The sequence below is a fragment of the Penicillium cosmopolitanum genome, assembly GCF_028827165.1.
Source record: "Penicillium cosmopolitanum strain IBT 29677 chromosome Unknown utg000001l:1.0-706529.0:1.0-706990.0, whole genome shotgun sequence".
NCBI classification, from domain to species: domain Eukaryota; kingdom Fungi; phylum Ascomycota; class Eurotiomycetes; order Eurotiales; family Aspergillaceae; genus Penicillium; species Penicillium cosmopolitanum.
In genome coordinates this window covers 301065-319731 of record NW_026622671.1, presented here as the reverse complement: position 1 = coordinate 319731, position 18667 = coordinate 301065, and the positions used below count along the sequence as shown (strand labels likewise).

Below are 18667 nucleotides of genomic sequence, written 5' to 3'. Positions count from 1 at the left end.
ATGACGCCTATTCCTTTTCGAGCACAACATATGATCCTCCAAACCCTGCAATGCCACTTCGAGCATTCCGCTTTCCAATTTGTTCAAAAATGGCTTCAACCACAGTCTTTGGCTGTTGGATGGACATGCCCCGAGGCACTGGAGCTGCACAAGTTCTTCAAATTCTTAGCTAGAAACCGATCGAAGATCTCGTCTGAGCAACATGGTGAAAATATCACCACTGTTCAGAACTTGCGCCATTTGATCGCCGGCATTCGCCACGCCGCTGTTCATCGCTTGGCTCAAGACAGAGATAGTCTGCTTGAGAAGAATTGTGCTGCCATCGAATTCTGCCTTTGCATCGGCGACAGCCATAGCGCAGAGAGTCTCTGTCGTCTCTTTGAATTCCTACAGAAAACCCTCCCGAAGTCAACCAGGATGCAAGTGCAGCCACAGCGGGCTGTTCCCTCTCATCCTCGTTTACCTAAGCTCTCTCTTCGCACACAACTACAAGAACGATCGATGATACCCACTGACGTGATCAAGCGACTCATTGGATGTATCGAGGAGGACTTGATCTCAGAGGTGATGCATTTCTTGCGGATTGAGTTTCCGTGAGGCGTGGTGGTGGGCCGGTCCGATTTATGTTTGGGACCTTAGGGGACCTTAGTGAATTGTGGTATGTACCTTAACATGGTCAGCCGAAGCAAAAGAAACCTCTATGCACTCTGAAAATTTAACACTTCCCATTCAATTTTACTTTATTGACCTCGTTACCTGTACTCTCTGAAATGTGTGTCGAAATGTGCGTCGAAAAGTGGGTTACTCCGTCTGAACTCAGCATTTCAGGAATTTAACCCGCATTTGGACGTACGCTTGAACAAAAGATCAGATCTACGTCACATTACTCGATGCTATATAATGCAAAGACAATGCTTTGAAAGTGGGGCAGGAGGTACCAGCAGCGGCTGAGCGACTGCATACTATAAGCAGCCCCGAGGAAGTGCGATCTATCTTCACAATAAAGCCCCATTGATGTCGCGAGATCAGAGCAGCAGATACTCCCAGAACAGCATATCGGCAGTTTTAATCTCTGGAGCGTGGTGTGTATAGGATCATTCAACAGTGCCATTGATGTTTCAACGTTGATTTCAGTGCTTCATCATCAGCAAACCGATCTAATCGGGCTGCCAACGTTGGGATTATGGCTTCGGCATAGCCATGTCAAATAGACTGGCCTGTGATTTTCTATGCTTTTCAGAGCCGGTTATCTTTCGTGACCAGAGATTCATGGGCTATAAAGCTATAAATTTCCTACTCATCATCGACGTCTGAGAAAATAACTTTTTTTTCTCCGCCTCATACCCACCACATCTTCTCTGGTCCCACCAGGTAGGCAACGAATCTCGATGTAAGGCACCAACACCTGCTGATCTCAATGACTTTCTAGAAGAATACCACGATCCTCACGAGCCTACAGCCAACCGCCACGATTAATACTCCACCAGTCGCAAGACTGAATCTATGTTCTCCGAAGAAAATCAAAGCCTAATTCACCGCCCAGGAGGCAATTTCCTGGAGCTAAGAGAAAGTCTCCTGGAGCAGTTCCAACCGCTGCAAGAAAGACTTTGCCTCACCCTAGAAGAATCCCAGGACATATTGGATCAATTTGAAAAAAATGCGAGCCTCGCGGTCGTTTACAATGCCCCGATGATCAGTGTCAATCTTATGAAAGGGATAGACGCCATCTTTGGTTCTCCAAGCCCGAAAATCATCCAGTTCGAAAATGGCACGATGCAGAGGACCATCACTTGGCTGGATGTTCTGAATGCAGACAGATCCAAGATCGAATTCAAGGAAACCGAAGTCTATCATTATTATCTGCATGACTTCAACGCAACTGCGGAGTTGTCAGATTTCCAGCATAATATGATGATTTCCGGCCTACCACAGAAATTGATTCAACCTTGGTACTACAAGAGAGATGTCCAAACCGAGTTATATACACTGTCGTTCACTGCCGAGATGGTTGCAATTTCGAACCAACTTGCATCAAAAGGTGAGTTATGTTACGCCTTATCCTGTATAAAAATGATTGTGCCTTAACTGACCGGCAAATTCCTGAGCCACAGTGATTGAAGTCAACAATAAGATCATCGGAAAAGCTAACCGGAGAACTCGAGCGCTTCAAGATACTTTGAACAAATGGAAAGAATCAACGGATTTGAATATATATCCATCAAGCCTAGTTTTGGAGCAGGCCCAGCATGATCAAGGTTTAGGGTACGCGGCAGTTCCCAATAAAGAGACTCTCGTGGGGAAAGCATGGTCATCTCTGAAGCGGCTCAAAAGAGCGCATTGCATGTGGCGCAGGAGGAAATTCCGAAGTAGCCTTCCCGGCAAGCTTACTAGACGGAGTATCCACGGTAGGAAAACAATGCCAGCTTCCAGGATAATGGCGAATAAACTGCTCGGAAGAGCCCCCATGAGAATGGGCCAGAGGAAAAGGCTACATAGCCGAAATGGTCGGCGAGTCACCCTTCCAGATGCATCGTCGATGCCCGTGAAAGGTTCTGAAAAACGACAGAGTCTTAGCTGCCAACCGGGGCCCCTGATGGAGCATCCGTATCCACACACAGAGTATTTCAACCATACCTGTCTGCATGATAATCCTAGCGAGGAGAGCGGAAACCGCAGAGAATCCCTTGAGGAGGCGAGCAATGAATGTGACAAGACCTGTTTTGATCGGCAAAATAGCCTCCCAGAACTACGGCCGAATATCGTGAGCCCATCCAACGACAGGGAGAAGCTGGCTGAACATGAGCCAATGACCAGGCATGAGTCAATGGCCATGAGGCCTACACCTCTGAATCCGGGGGCTGAAGCCATGGAAGGCCAGAGCAATACTGGCATAGGACGCTACGGTACAAGAGGAAGTACCGATCTACGGGACGGAAATGATGAACGCGTGTCAGTGCCGACAGACCCAGTCAACAACACAGGTTTCACCTTTCATGGTAACAATGTGACCGAAAATTGTCAACCACAAACCGTATCTCGAGATTCTCCAAAGACGTTCTCAAGCCCTTACCCCACAGAGACAGCGAAACATAGCGAAGCAGCCGTTTGCCAAGGGCTAGGCGGGTCCAATCTGCCGGGTGGAATCCCATCTTCTGCGACACATCAATTGGATACTTCGACCACTTCTACGCATAGCAAAAGAAAAGGCGTGTCAACCCACAAATCACATATAGAGGTTCAAATTATAAATAAACCTCAACTAAGTAAGTGACGCAATCAATACCATACCAGGGGCTAGAGCTGATAGAGAAAAAGCCAGATCCCGCAATCGTCGATGGGCAACCCAGGACCTGGAGCGCTTACCATTCTGGTTTATGCAAAGAAGACATTTGAATAAGGAAGAGATCCAAGCTGAGTTTCTGGCAGAATTTCAACATGAGAGGAGCTTTGGAGCAATTCATATTGCTTTCAAACGACAAATGAGGATGTACCACGAGACAAACCACGCGAACAGGATGCCACATTTTGTTCGAGATATTGATCAACCAGGCGACTTTGTCGCAGTCGATAACTTCATGCATCCAGCGCCACAACTCGGGGATGGACAACTTCGGGATTATCGGAGTTTTGCCCCAGAAGGTATGTACTGCACATAAGACCCATTGTTCCAGGCTCACAATAGCTAACTTTGATTATCTTTTCATTTAACTAGCCCCCACACCAGAAATTCTCACAGCCACCCCTGGGTATCCGGATGGCATAGAGGGCTTCCCAGAGAGGGCATACCTGAGTGAAAGCCCCTCCACGATTGCATACCGAGCGACCACCACAGAAAATACTCCCTTCTCTCCTTCCTTTTACGACCAAGGTGGATGAGCTTCTATCTACCGGCTAGAGTACAGATATGTTTTGTTGCCATTTGGAATTTGCCATTCAAATTCCGAGTGTGTTTTCTTGTGAAAGTTTGTCTTATGCCTGATGTGCTGTTATACTCATCTGCTGAAAATTCCAGGCCCGTCCTATCGTTAACCCCAGAACTATTGTCCTTCCACAGGATAGTGACACCCCAAGCACCTTTTTTCCCTTCGTCTTCTTTTTAGTAGTCTGGTTGTTTCAAGGCCCTCAAACCCAGCACACGAAATGCAGGTTTTTGAGCCTTGAATTGCTCTTTTTATATGATGCCTATGAATTCGGGGACACCATCTGCCAAAAATTGCTGACTTTTTGATGGGCTAGTACACGCATAGCTCGGCGAGGACAGGATTCCCCTCGAAATGACTGCTCATTCTACGTGCAGCCTTCCTGACTGCGGTCTTTCCAAGGTCTAAATTTACTCCAAAAGATTGCCGTTTGATGACCTCCGCTTTTCTCTCGATCCCGATCTCACGGTAAAAGTAGAAACATTCACTTTCATCGCTTTAGGGGCCGAAACCCTTGCACCTTGGGCTTCACACGTCTGACTAGGTCCCACAACGCTAACTTTTATACTGTCACGTCCTTCACATCAAAGACCATTCATGCCACGTCGTTTGAGGGCTTACAAGGTGGGGCAGCACGCGTCCCCAGTGGAGAGACCGTCGCGGTGTGAACGTGTCGAAGCACACTACGTTCCCATTGGCCTTTCTACCCCTTCGGGGGCGCTAATACCAAAAGAGGGAGGGCCCTCTAACGCAGGCATAGTTGAAAGTCTTTACATGAATATCCATAGATATTATTCTTATGCTCATTTCGAATTATCCTTCTGTTCTAAAAGGGCAAGAAGTTTCATTTGCAGTTCCTTCTGTTCTGCTTCACGCTTCTCTTCCCGTGCCTTCTGTTCTGCTTCTCGCTTCTCTTCTCGGAGCTTTTGCTGTTCTAGTTGAGCGAGAAGTTTCTCTTCCCGTGCTTTCTGCGCCGCTTCTCGTTTCTCCTCTCGGTCCTTCTGTTCAGCCAATTGTTCTTGTAATGTTTGAACCATCATGCGTAGTTCCGGTTGCAAACCACGATTCTGCGAGGATGCAGCCCTGCGATACCCCAGACGTTCCTGCAATCCACCCATGGACAGAGAAATCAAGGAGCTTTCGATAAACAAAAAGGCGAAATCAGTTTATAAGAGAAAAGAATAACTCTGCTTTATTTCATTCAAACCCCAAATGCGGATCTCTCGAGACAATTTTCCTGAAGAATAGAGCAAAGAAAGCATGGATTAACTGCCCGTAGCGGCATTTTCTGAGCCCAGATTACCATCTGTGCTCGTGTACACTCGTTGTATTTCTGATTATGTATGTATCGTCAGTTCAACTGCCATTTCTATCTGAAATTTCCGCAGAGGTTATGGACGAAAAACCCCGGATCAAGGCATGGCAACGTAGGCAGGGTGGAGTACGGCGACATCATGAAGTGCTGGGTAAAAGGAAGGGGTTCCAAGCGGGGCCACATCGACAGTCGGAAGCGGGCTGTCTGCGCCGCAGAGCATACTTGGGAGATGATGTCGAGAATCTGCCTGCGCACCCGAGAAAGATTCCCCTTCGCGGTCTCGAATCGTGGCAGGAAAAAAAGGTGCTCACCCATCAACTCCTCACTGAGAGAGTCAAATCTTGAAAGACGAAATTCCACCCAGTAGACTTCCTCTGAGAGCAAGAAAGCAGAAAAGTATACAAAAATATCCTCCGCCTTGGTAGACGGAGACAGAGGATCCGGACCTGTCCACAGAAAGCTTTGTTGGGTTTTATGATTCGGATAAAAAACATAGTCGACCAAAGATAGCCCGTAAACCTCAGAGCTGGAGACCCCTGATAGGTCAAAAGGATTTTGCTTCAATCCGCGGCGGTCGGTAGCAAGGCAGGGGGGTACAGCGGGTACGTTAGAGGACTCCTGCCAGGCTGCGTGGATGTCATCATCGGAAACAAAGTCTGCTTGATGGTAAGTATACGTTTTGGGAGATGTGAAATGGATTTTACCGACCCATTTGAGCCAGATGGTTCATTTCCTCGGAAGTCGATAGGTCTAAGAGCTGGAGAGAACAGAACCGGACCATTGATGTTAGATTGACGATCTTATGGGCTGAAATGGTGCGAGCAACAGGCCAATTTAACCTTCTTATCAGAGCCAGATATCGTATTAATCAAAGGTCCATTGATACTTCTATTTGAGCAAGGTATGGATAGTCACAAGCTCAACGGGAATTAACTCTCGGCTGTATCGACGTCTCAACGGTCATCCCCGTTCATCGTAAGAAAAGATCATCTAGCGTCCTCGCTTTCATACATATTCACCAATGTTTGTTGATCACTCAGAGATAATTTTTCTAGTCAAGATTCCGGTCACACGTCCGTAATATCGACACGATTCCATTCTGAACAGCGTGGGCTGCGCGCCCGCGGTCCCAGAGTACCAGGGCCTGCTCATTACAACGCTGCTGTAGAAGACCATTTTCGGCTTTTAGTTCGTCATTGAACAGCGAAAATTGGCGTCGTTCGCTCTCGAGTCGGATTTTCTCAGCAGATTTGACAACATAACATTGCCAGAGACATAGGAATAGGTCGAGTAGGTCGAGAGCTGGCCTCGAGATGGAAGACCCCATCCGGAGAATCTGCTTGGCCTCAGTTGGCAAAAGGCTGGCAGCGCCAGTGGTGTTCTAGTACATGTCAACTAGGCTCCCATTTTGCTACTGGGAAGATCCTGACCTTGAACTCGATACTTTCATGCCCCGAAGATTCTCGGAATAGGCTATGCAGGTCGGCGGTAGTGTCATCCACACAGTGTTTGGAGAGCTGCCGCTGTCTTTTAGTTGGTCGCTCGGTCGATGAAGAGCGATCTGGTGCGTCCATTTCTTCATGTACGAAGTGAGCTGCATGGGCTGAGTGAAGAGAATCTTCAGAGGTTTCTTATATGCTATCATAGAAGGAGACACGCGAAGCCCAACATGTTCTCCACGCCCGCAATTATCAGCTTCTTACCCGTAATGGAGCTCTATAACGACGCATGTTTCAATCTAAGCCCGTTTGCTATACGCATAAATGAGGATCAACGACAGCGTCGCTCATGAATTGATGCGGAGAAAAAGTTCCGTGACAGCATTTCTCCCCGATTACTGACGAGCTATCAACGCCGCGCTCTATGACGGTTGGCATTATTCTCAATCCATCAAGATCCTGGCCTTCCACCATCCCATTCCACAGGTCATCATTGATCTACACCTCTACCGGCCTTTCAATGCAGTTTGTATCGCCCTGCTGTACAAGTCTTTTGCTGATTTTTGAGAAATTCACCGATTCTCCCGATTCTCCATTTAAATGATGAGGCTGTACTTGCACCGCGACGGCTGCGGAGATCATTGACCCGCTTCTGGATTGCCTGCCGAATTGGACCCTCCTCGGCAAAATGAAGCGATGCCCCCAAACTGTTACGATCCATTCTCCGGTCCTGCAGCAGCATGTCAACAACCACCAAATATCCGCCTTTTACTGTAAGCAATAAAGGATCCTCGAACCAACGATTCTGGTGGTTGGGATCAACTTTGGGATGGCGCAGTAAAACTCGCACCATCTCCGAGTCGCCCGCCCGGGCGGCGAGACACAGGGCGGTGTCTTGGACGGTAACAGTGCTCTGGTTAATTGCCAGAGCCTCGCCTTGCCGGACCAAGAGCTTTACCGCTTCCAAGCGGCCGTTTTCCACCGCTCGACAGAGGGGGGGATCTGCCAACTCGGTCGCATTGATCTCTACGCCTCCCTTGTTCAAGAGCATCGCCATCGCATGGGTGTTGCCTTTCGCGGCCGCTTCGGAAAAAGGAGAGACGCCTGCCACGCAGAGATTAGGGTCGATGCCAGGGGTTTTGAGAAGCCACCGCAGAACGACTGTGTCACTCCTTGCGACCGCGTGGTGCAGCGAAGTGGAAGGCGATTGGGTCTGACCACGACCACCCACAAAGTTGATATCAATGCCACTCGCCTTTAACAGCCTCTCAGTTATGTCATCGCGCGATAAGAACGTCGACAACCAAAGCGGAGTGTTGCCGTCTTTGTCTCGACAATTTACGTCGGCGCACGGGTGGCTCAACAGCAATTCCACCACTGCCAGACGCCGGCATCGAATAGCGAGGTGGAGTGGAGAATCTCCGTTGTGATCCTGAGCATCCAGGGCCAGCTCCTTCTGCCTCAGAAGTAGCTTGACAGCGTCTGCGGATCCATGGGCTACTGCTTGGTGGAGCGGCAGCTCGCTGTTATCAGTGGTCTGATCACCGGCGGATGGCCTGTGGAAAGAGAGCGAGTGTCTAGCTTCCTGTGGGCCTACAAAGATCCACTTCATGGACGGCCGGCCGATGCGCCATGCCCATGCGCGGGGTGACTTGCCAAAGTCATCTGTAGTGAGAGGATCGCTGCCGCTGGAGAGGAGCAGACGCGCCAGGCCCGTTTTGCCCCACCAGACCGCGAGATGAAGTGCCGTTCGTCCTCGCCTGTGCGGGAGGTCAACTTGTAACTTTGGGACCTACAGCAAGCTCTGTACCACAGAAGAAGTTCCGTATGTGACAGCATACCATAGCGCGCTTTCTTGCGCCTGGTTTTGGAGGTTGATATCCAGCGTGGGGCTTTCCAGCAGGAGCTGCAATACGTCATGGGATGAGTACTTGAGAGCTCTCATCAGTGGGGTCTTCCCTCGAAAGAACGCGTTGACGTCTGCCCTGCGACATAGGAGTCTTTCGGCGAGGTCAATATCGTTGCTCATGGCAGCGAGGCCGAGTAAATTGCTGTTTTGCCATTCAACGTTGATTGCAAGTATGACTGGCTGTAGCCTAGTTTGGAGATTTCGACAAGATCTCGCAAGAGCAAATATTTCGCTGCTCTCGAGATATACTGCAACTCTGTATAAGATTGGATTCGGTAGACCTCGCAAATGGGGCTGCTTCTAGTTTAGTATGTAGTTGCCAACGTAAAGTACATCCGTTACGAACCATAATGAATATTGGGATGGCGAGCAAGGATAGGACAATAAAATCGCGCGTTGAGTTATAATGGTCTTGTGAAAAGAGCGGACAGACGAGTTTATATCGTTCATCGTGCCGCTAACACAATCATCGTATTGAATCTATCAAGGCAGCTCCTACTACAAGAATGCGTCGCGAAGATTGTAATTTTCTTGAAGCGGGTTGTAATAGCAGCACTGATCATGCCCCCAGGATTGCATTCATAGTTCCTAGGAGAGCCAGGTTCCGGGAGCCCCCCACGTATTTCCAGGCACTGCCTTCAAGCCACAATGGGGCTGGTACTTGAAGCAATGCACTCTGGATGCAATGACGCTACAGTGGAGCGTTCAATGTGAATCTTGGCCCTGATTTCTACCCGAAATTTTATTTGAGTAGCCGTGAGGATTCATCATTACGCCGTTCCGAAAGGAACTAGTCGAGGTTCTGTCCAAATAGACAAGCCGACTATACGTCCCGTTCGTCCGCTATACGAAACACCCTCACCCATATGGGCCCTATCATTTTATCTAACAGCATTTTGTTTCGTTTGACTTTTCTATACTTCTCTAAGGCCAAAAATCCTTGCATGTGTGATTTCTGTTAGGTGGGCGAAATTCAGTCAATCAGTCATTTTGACTCGTCTGAATGACCGATTCCTGTGACTTCGCTAATGTCTTCTCGAGCGCCAGGAGATGCCGGAAACTTACGTCGGTGACTCTCATCATGCTCTCCTACCGAGAGAGAATATTGACCAGGGCACAGAGCTAAATGAATAATATGTAGCCTGTCATGGACCATCCACTCTGTGTCAAAGTGAGCTACACCTCTCATTAATCGTCGTGTTGTTATGAGGACAGCGAAACGCGATAGCAATGTGAGGGTGATTTGAGACACGCTCAGTCCATATAATTTCGTCTTTTGCTTCTCGGCTCTTGGGCAGATGAAGCTGTTTTCTCTCGATTCGCGGCGGACCCGAATGATCGATTGGCCCGTGCTTGTGTTGGATATCAACGAGAAGCTGATCGCCAACGACGACGGAATGCCCGGTCTCCGCCACCGCTAGGGGATACATAGGCTCCGATATTAGACCGTACAATGCAGACCTTTCGTTGAGTGAAACCATCGCGTAGTAACTTTTGAATTCATCCAAGTCTGCGAACAGGCATTGTTTGGTCCGCTGCGGAACGAACTGCTGACGGCACCCGCAAACTGCAAGGTCCGACGAGTCCAGGACTATAGGGCAAGTATCACAATTAACTGTCAGCCCTAAGCGACGATCGATCGAGGCTTACCTGGGTTCGGATGCAGGAGCTCCTGCTTCATGCTGATACAGCTTTCCTCGTGTAGTATCACATGATACGCCGCCCCATCGAGACCATGCTTCCGAAACAGCTCTGTCTCATTATCCTCCCAAGCAACCGTCAAGCCACCCTCCGAGGGCGTCAAAGTGATCTGGTGTGGCATGTACCGGAGTAGACGTCGGATATGGCGCATATATCTCATCTCAGTGGTCCGAGGGGTCTGAGAGCCTCCAAACACCGACGAGATGGAAAGAGATAAAAGCTCCTCAATGATGTGGCCGCAAACGAAGGGTTCGCGCTTTCCGCTTTCCTTATTCGCACTACGAAGAGTCCAGTTCCGACACGACGTTCGCTGATGTGTACCGTCAAAGTCCAGCCATCGGCGGTGGACCTTCAGTGTCTTTTGTTGAGGATTATACACAACATCCGCCCTACTATCGAACCCCTTGACGTAAACCACTTGAATCTCCTGCATCGAATGCAGTAAGGCAAAACATGCTCTCAGTGCCTTCCGCACGGTTCTCGAGAAGGTGGTACTCGGGGGGCTACAGACCTCGGCATTTTGGAAAAGCATTGAAAGTTCTTCCGCAGCACTGCGGATAGGTGTAGTCGACCGCAGTAGGCGCCATAATTCTCGCGACAGCCTCATAGGCCTTTTTCCAATGGTCTCTCGTATCATCTTGACATCCTAGATTTGCGTTAGCCTGTGACAAGGGATACGAATATTTGACTTCCGACAAACCTGGGCTCCGGATGTTTCGCAATAGAAAAAGTCCTTGCCCTTGGACTCGTGTAGCAAATACGTCCAGATGCGGGATATCGTCGAGGGTAAGAGCAAATCAGCAGCCAGACTAACGTCCATCAGCGCTGGTGTCTTTCGGAGGAGGCTCACGTATATCGGAAGAAGGACGTCCTCGTGCGTTTGAAGGGCGGACTCCCAGATCCGGCACACTCGCTCTGCCAGTCCATGCCGGTCCATGAGCCATCGCCGATCGCGATTGAATTTCCCCTCTGTAAAGTGATAACCAAGTTTGAACGGGTAAATCGAGTTTGTTCCAGAGATTAGCACACCGTGGGCATAAATCCTACCAAGGAGATTTTGGTCAAAAAGCAGGTCCCCGTGGCTTGTCTCGACAACCGAGGACGGGTAGGCGAGGCCACGAATATCCAACGATATTTGCAGCCACTCGAAAAATCCTTCAGGTGCCACCGGCCGACCCTGGGTGGTGCGTCCAGGGCCGATGAGCACGGCAACATCTCGCTCGGGGTGGAAGCGCAGTCCCGCAATATCTTCGGCCCAGTCCGTCCGGGTGGGCCCAGATTGGCGCGATGGGGTGATGGTACAATGGAGACGAGACTCGCATGGCTCCTGCAAATGAAAATTCCAGGAACACCGACTTGCCGCCAGCTGCAGCCTATACACATCCCGGGACAGGGCCACGGCTGCCAGCTTGAGACCGTCGCCGTGGGAACCCGCCAATTGGTCCTGGCTGCCCTTGGTAGTGAAGCCTAACTCGAGAGCCTCGACGGACAATTGCATACAGGCATTCGCCAAAGTGACCCGACTGGACTTTTTATCATACTTGATGAATCCCAGGGATCGGCGGCCCTCGGGGTCTGCGGGGTCTGGTACCATGACGGCATAATGATCGCAGGCGTCGACGAAGTATGGCCGGAAGGCGATTTGATCGATCTGGAACCGTTCCAATATGGCGTCCTTCCTATTTTATGATTTAGCCTCATGATCCGACAAGACGACAGACACATACCAATTCTGATATAGTTCCCGAAAGGCATCGGCAGAGGTCCAGTGACTCACGTAATGAGGAGAAACCCCGAGCGAGACAATTCGACGCGAATGCACAGCAGCTGGAGATGATCCTTGCTGGCACTGAAGGAGTTCGCGTTCAAGTTGCTGATTCGCGTCAGTCATCTCGCAGCTATCGTCACTGGAGTCAATTTCCATGCGGTCGGCCATCCTTTTGCAGGGAGGTGTCCTTGAGAATCTAGGCTCTTTGTCGACTATTTATACCCCGTCCGTCTGTAACTCTAGCGCATAGCTCTGGTACGATTTTCCATGGCCAGCTGGAAAACGGTAAGCAACGTCATGATATCAAGATAGAGCCAAGTAAAGGATCTTGATGGGAGAACGATGATCAACTACTACTAATCGTGCGGCCGATTGCGTTATCCCTTCTACCTAGATATATGTAACATTCTGCGCCTTGTCACAGATATTTCCATCGCCGCCTGGCTTCAAGGATGGTACGAGGCTTTTGATCATATATGTAGGGCTCCGAAAAGGAATATCATTATTTGTGAATATTCATGAATATTTGCGAATATGAATATTTGCGAATATGAATAATATGAATTGAATTGTTGAGTATCACGGTGGTCAAAGCATGTAGTGGGGATCATCAAGAGACAGATAAATAGATGAGAGCCCCACCTCCAACAAGATAGTCAACTTAACCAATTTAACATACCTATCTCAACAAAAAAATTCATATATTCATATTCACGGAGTGCGAATATGAATATGTCGTATATTCGCATTCCTTTATTCCTTTCGGAGCCCTACATATATGGATGTCTTCAGTCATGGCCTTGCGACGATTCTGCATCGTCGACAATCGGTGCTCAACATTACCCAACAGTTACACCCAAGTCGTCAACAAGAATCAACTTCGTTCCAGAATTGGGGCGTACATCAAGTAAGTTCAAATCACCTTGTGGAGCTGAGTCCACGACACGCTATTTCTCGCCCACTCTGCAGACTGACCGCGGTGGCACTCGTTTCACCTGCGTCGCCAGCGTTGACGAGACAAAGGATTTGTCACGCTTCATCTGGGCCAATCAGGAGCTCCTGGTGGGGTCAGCGCTCCCCGTGGGTCAATGATCTGAATGCCCAGTGATGGTCCCTGCCAACACATCGCAGAAGTTCCAACTTTACGCTTGCACGAAGTAGGCTAATGCGAATGAATTTTGCTAATTCTTAGATCTCTGCAATATGTGCCTCACCCGTCATCACATAGTTCAACCCCAAGCTACCGAGTACTGCCGCACGCCCATGATTCTATAAATTGAGATGATCTCTGCCCTGCTCGACATATCCAAGTCAATTGTGGCACATCATTTTAAAATGCCAGAGAAAACAGAGGAAAGTGACAACGAGCTCTTCGAGGTTCTATCAAGTTACGAAGACCTCAATATTGAAGAAACGGTCGACGATTCCACTACAGAGGAAGACCTTTCGGAAACAAGTGAAGATCGCAGGTTTGTGGTATCAGGGAGCGATGATGCCACGTATTCAGAAGAAGAGTCGCTAGGATCCAGTCTTTCCTGCATACACCATACCATGGATGGTCACGAGACATCGAGCACCGTAAGTGTGTCCATGGGATTTCTTTGGGCTGTCGAGCTAACTAGAGCAACCAGGTCGGCAACGGCAAAAAGATACCGATTAGCGCCATTGCCTCTCGCTTGATCTCCGAAGATGGAATTTCAGTGATACAGTATTTGGTCTTGTGGCAATCGTGGGAGCGCGAGATGCCGCATGAGTATGATGTTAGCGAGGATCTGTTTTCTTCGCCAAGGTCATGTATCTAGTACGAGAAAGTTTTGGATGCTTTCTCATTTTTCAATATCAAATGGTCATCACCAAACCTCTATGCAATATCGAGCTGAACACTCAAATTGAAGTCAGCTTCATCTCAGTGGATGGCAAGTCGGTCAGTCTCGGGTTTTCTTCGGAGTAGAATGCCGATGGATAAAGTCCCTCCTGAAGAATTCAAAGATCAGCTGTATTTGCTTCGGGGCTCAAATTCTTTTCTTCTAAAATCTATCATCTTAGCGCCGCAATAAAACCGAGAATAACGCAGCAGTTCTGTCCAGGGGCTTTAAAACCCATCGAATACCTTGGAAATATTGCGTATACGGAATCCATACGTGCACGAGTGTTGTGAGTCCCGGAAAAGCCATTCTAGGGAGAACTCTTTACGTGCGGTTCATGATTATGAAATTGGAAATCCGCCTGTCTGGCTCTGTCACACAACTAAAAAAATTTTAAATCAAGGGCGTCTGCATCGAAAGTTTTCTAAAATCTTATCTTTCGGCACCCTTACGCAGAAAAAAGTGGATTCTGTTGGACAGGAAATGGGCCTCACTAGACACAGTAGCGTATCGTGTCTTCCTGATCATCTGAGTATCCATATGGGACACAATTCCTTCTGTATAAGATAGACTGATCATAATTTATACAAGATGATTGATATGAAAGGGTACTGGTACCAACAAGAGAAAACGAGCTACAGGTGCCATTTCTTTCAAGCGAGCCTGAGCAATTAACTACCAGACTTTAGTCACTATAAAGGTTGGAATTGCCAGCTCATCAATGGAAAAAGCAAGGTGTACCCAAGAGTTCCAGCCATAATCGAACCCATTATGGCGTATAAACCCCACGAGGTCTTGAGCCTGAATGTTCCTTGGCTCTCAGCCGCCCGTGTAGCAGCCGTTTCTGTTCCTGATGGCAGCTTCACGGGATATGTGACCATAACTTTCTGGGTGGAGATTGAGGAGCTTATTGCGCTTGAGATATTTGGTATTGTGGTCATAACTGGTATTGCCATCCAGTTGAGGTCTTTGGGGGCTAGTGTGGCGTGAACTGAAATCTTGTTGGTAGCATAGCAGGATACATACGTTGTTCCAGTAATATGACACGAGAGGGACGCGGTACTGCAATGATTCATTAATATCGAAAGTTCTTTGAGTGCATACGGGGTAGCAACCTATTCTTTTTGTTGACATCCACCAGCTCTACGGAGTCCTTCCTAAGGATAGCCGTCATTCCTGCTTCGGAAGCGCCGCAGTTAGATGCAGCGACGGTTTGAGGGCAAGTCACAAGGAACGTTATCGCTTCATAATCCTAGAATGTAGATAAGAAGTTAATTCAGATTCTTGAAGTCCGGCATTTCCTCACGTACGCTAGATAATATGCTCGCTTCCAATTCACGCCCTTGAAATCCGGGCAATAGGAGGCTGACTGTTTGTCCGAGAATTATTGTAGCTGCACCTAAAAAGAAAATGCAGTAAGCGAGTAACATATCCACTCTGAGTTTGGCCGTCTCAAGCTTCGGAGGATGACTGTTTCAAGTTCGGACACTCAATCTGTCAAATCAGAGGCTTGGTATACTGCCGAAAGCTGGGATGACGGACTATTGTATTATGACTGTGGAATCCTTGTTTTTCAAGGAGGGGCCAGGCAAAATCCTAAAGGCTTCTCTTGATAGACGAGAAAGCTAGAATTTAACAGTACGGCATTGTGGGAAACGTTTGTGGTTATGTGGGAAGATTCTGTTGAGTGACCTCAAACGACCGGTGATTAAAAGCTGTTATAAATGGTAGAACAGATCTTGGGGTCTGAGAGTCCTTTTTCTTTCAAAGGTCCTTTGATAGATTTTTTAAAATTCTTGGGATACCCTCTGGCAACTTAGGTACCCCATGAGCGGCCGCACAATTGTGAAGGGAGCGGTACGACCGTAGTCAAAGGGCGCATACAACTTCTACCGATGATTGTCTGTTTAAGTAGATAGCGAAAATAATTGTATCAATTTTATGGGAACAATAAAAGCTTGCGGCCTGTGATCTATTGGAAAGTAAATAGATTCCTATTTAATTCCATGACAACTCATCACAAAAAGTCTTTACAGATAAACGTTTGGTATGAGTTCTTTGGCCAAGTCAAGATTTTGATGACTATGTAAAACTTATTGGAAATGGAGTATGTCTAACAATTCCTGTAACTTTGTTCGAAACGGAACTATAAGTAGTTTCGCGCGTGTCGCAAAATGCCTGGTTTAAAGAGCAAGACAGATCCCGGTTTGCTGAAGACACCCCATCTCCAGAAGTGAAAGAGACATGCATCGTTTGTTTATTTATTCTACACTCATCTCGACGGTCTTTGGCGGAACGCTTCAGATCATTGACTATATTAATCAATGTTTTGTGTATTCCACGGGGAACTTCGACTGCACCGGGATCTCGGAGCCGTTTGCGCCTCTTGACGGCATATCATGTTCCCGTAAGTAATGCAATCTATTGACGAGGAGAATTTTTTCTGAGATCTTTGAGACCTAAACCCGGAAATCAAAGGCACACCCTCCAATTCGTCGTCGTTTAGAGCCATGCTATGTGGCTCCGGTCAGAATACCGCATGGGTTGAGGTGCATCGAAGCGGCTTGATCAACTTCCATAATGAAGAAGGGGATGCGGCAAGTTGCAAGGTCGCGGAGGCCCTGGTTAAGGGAAGCTTGTGCACCGCCAGCAATAAAGCAAGGTCTTCGACGAAAGGTATTGCATCCCAACTGACTTCTTCGTCTACCACAACCATCCATGTGTCAGTGACAGCACCATCGGCGGCCCCGACTACTTCCTCGGGCCCGAACAGCTCTTCGAATATAACAGATTGCTGAACACAAAATTTTGCTTCATTTTTTAAGCTTGTGCTAGGCTATGCTGCTTCTGTTATATCAATTAAATCTACCATTTGACTATGGATCCCTAAGCCTAGCATGGGTCTTTTCTTGCACCTCGCAGCCCAGGTTTCCAATTTACAATTTACAAGCAGTCTACCTTTTTAGCACGAAAATAAAGTAAGAAAAAAAAATCTTTGTATGCCTGAAGATTATATGAGAGTCCTGCATCTATTGAAATGACATGAATAATCAACCCAATGGATCTGACAAAAGGGAGCCAGAGTTTAAAAGCAAAAACTGGGTATTTGGTATCTAATCTCATGCTGTTGTCTACTTTTAGTATAATCGCCGGACAATAGATCGGTTATTTAATCATTGAAGCTGCATTTATCGGAATGGACAACCTCTTTTTAGGTTTATGGTTCCAGAAAATGGTTCTAGAAACCGCTGAATTGATAGCATGGCTACTATATCAACATTATCTTCATGCATCACACGCGAATTACATCAAGATCTGGCTATACATTATTTATTTGCAACCGGCGGCAGGCGAGGAAAATACTTTTGGAGGCAAAAGCAGTTTCATGTCACATTTTGGGGGAAATATTTCATACTTTAAGGCGGCCGGGACCTCAGACGCAAGCCATGCAATAGAAGGGGTGGTCATTGCGGAACATAAACATCATCTTCTAGGTTAAAGATTTGGATCTTCTCGATATTCGAAAGCTGGCCAGCCCTCCAATGTCAATCGACCGCGAAACTCGGGGTTGTAGGCAGGACTCGTATTGTCCAGGGTTGCCACATAGCGGTTGCAACCGCCCATTTTCGCATGAGTCGGGTAGTGAGCCTTCAGATTGTCAGAGCGTTTGAAGCTGCGATGACATTCTGGCACCCAACATACGTACGGTCTTTCATCTGAGTGGCATATCAGAGGTCTCTCGAGGGCCTTTCGGCGCTTGAATTGGCGGCCACAGCCCGGGTATGTGCATCTAAACTGCCGCTGAGGTATTTTGTGTGGCAATTTCTGGAAGCTCCAGTCCGGAGGTACCTGGGAGGAAGGAAAAGGCGCGGCGTTCGTAGGCCCAAGAGAACTGTGCTCGTTGCAGGCACTTCATTGCTGTCAAGCCACCTAGAACAGGAATTGCAGGTAGAGGCCACCTTTGCATCAAGGGCATGAGGCTTGGAGGATGGTTCTAATAGGCTGAAAGGATACGAATTTGGCATATTTTCCAGCCAGCAAAGGCAAATGACAGGGATCGGCTCGCAATGGATGAAGCCAGGATCGGGAAAGTGTCCTGGTCGTTGAAAGCCGCAACCGACGAGACCATTTCGATGAATCTGCCGCATGATTTCTTCTGGATCGCACATCCCAAGCGACTGTTGTGGAAAGGCCATACGGATAGGACGTGTGATGAGGCAATTTTCGGGAATTAAGGGCCATTGATCTTTCGGCTCGTTCATCATTGATGTTTGACTCAAACGAGGTCGGCTGTGCAAATCCACCTCCGAAGATGGATGTCTCAAAGAATGCAAATTCATTGGAAACGATCGTTTGGGAATTGCACGCAAGCGGTATTGCATTGTAACTGTTGGCTGCTTTGTAGAGAGTTGAAGAAAATGAAATACCACAATGGCGTTCGCATAATCCAAACGCCAATCTGCGACGGGGGAGGTTTGGGCGGCAAGATTCTAAGCGTGCGATAGACCGGGGCCGCTAGTAGCCTGATACAAACGGCGAGCAGATACATATACAAAGAAGATGGCGATATGCAAATCGGTGGAAGTGTGGGGAATTTCCTCTTTTTACACGGAAGACTTGTGACAGCGTCCAGTTGGCGGAGTTTACAAGTATAGCAAAAGTTTTGTTTGAACGATATCTCATTTATCACTGCTTCAACGGCTGAAGTGACGGTTATGACCCCACGATGAGACAACCAAAGCTTACTCCG

General features: G+C 48.0%; 4 protein-coding genes across 4 annotated transcripts; 2 read left to right on the top strand and 2 right to left on the bottom strand.

Annotated features, from left to right (window-relative positions):
* N7509_000071 (uncharacterized protein) lies at nucleotides 1–597 on the top strand (the record flags this gene model as incomplete). Its single annotated transcript, XM_056624718.1, has 1 exon — nucleotides 1–597. One exon carries the CDS (start codon nucleotides 1–3, stop codon nucleotides 595–597), a length of 597 nt encoding a protein of 198 aa, XP_056494819.1.
* Nucleotides 598–1503: 906 nt separating this feature from the next.
* Nucleotides 1504–3271, top strand: N7509_000070 (uncharacterized protein; the record flags this gene model as incomplete). The annotated part of the gene is made up of 2 exons (XM_056624717.1): nucleotides 1504–2038; nucleotides 2112–3271. The coding sequence occupies 2 exons, from the start codon at nucleotides 1504–1506 to the stop codon at nucleotides 3269–3271; spliced, it is 1695 nt and encodes a 564-aa protein (XP_056494818.1).
* A 1452-nt stretch (nucleotides 3272–4723) lies between these two features.
* Nucleotides 4724–4960, bottom strand: N7509_000069 (uncharacterized protein; the record flags this gene model as incomplete). The annotated part of the gene is made up of 1 exon (XM_056624716.1): nucleotides 4724–4960. The coding sequence occupies one exon, from the start codon at nucleotides 4958–4960 to the stop codon at nucleotides 4724–4726; it is 237 nt and encodes a 78-aa protein (XP_056494817.1).
* Nucleotides 4961–10207: 5247 nt separating this feature from the next.
* Nucleotides 10208–12220, bottom strand: N7509_000068 (uncharacterized protein; the record flags this gene model as incomplete). Its single annotated transcript, XM_056624715.1, has 3 exons — nucleotides 10208–10930; nucleotides 10985–11963; nucleotides 12012–12220. The coding sequence occupies 3 exons, from the start codon at nucleotides 12218–12220 to the stop codon at nucleotides 10208–10210; spliced, it is 1911 nt and encodes a 636-aa protein (XP_056494816.1).
* Nucleotides 12221–18667: the final 6447 nt, after the last annotated feature.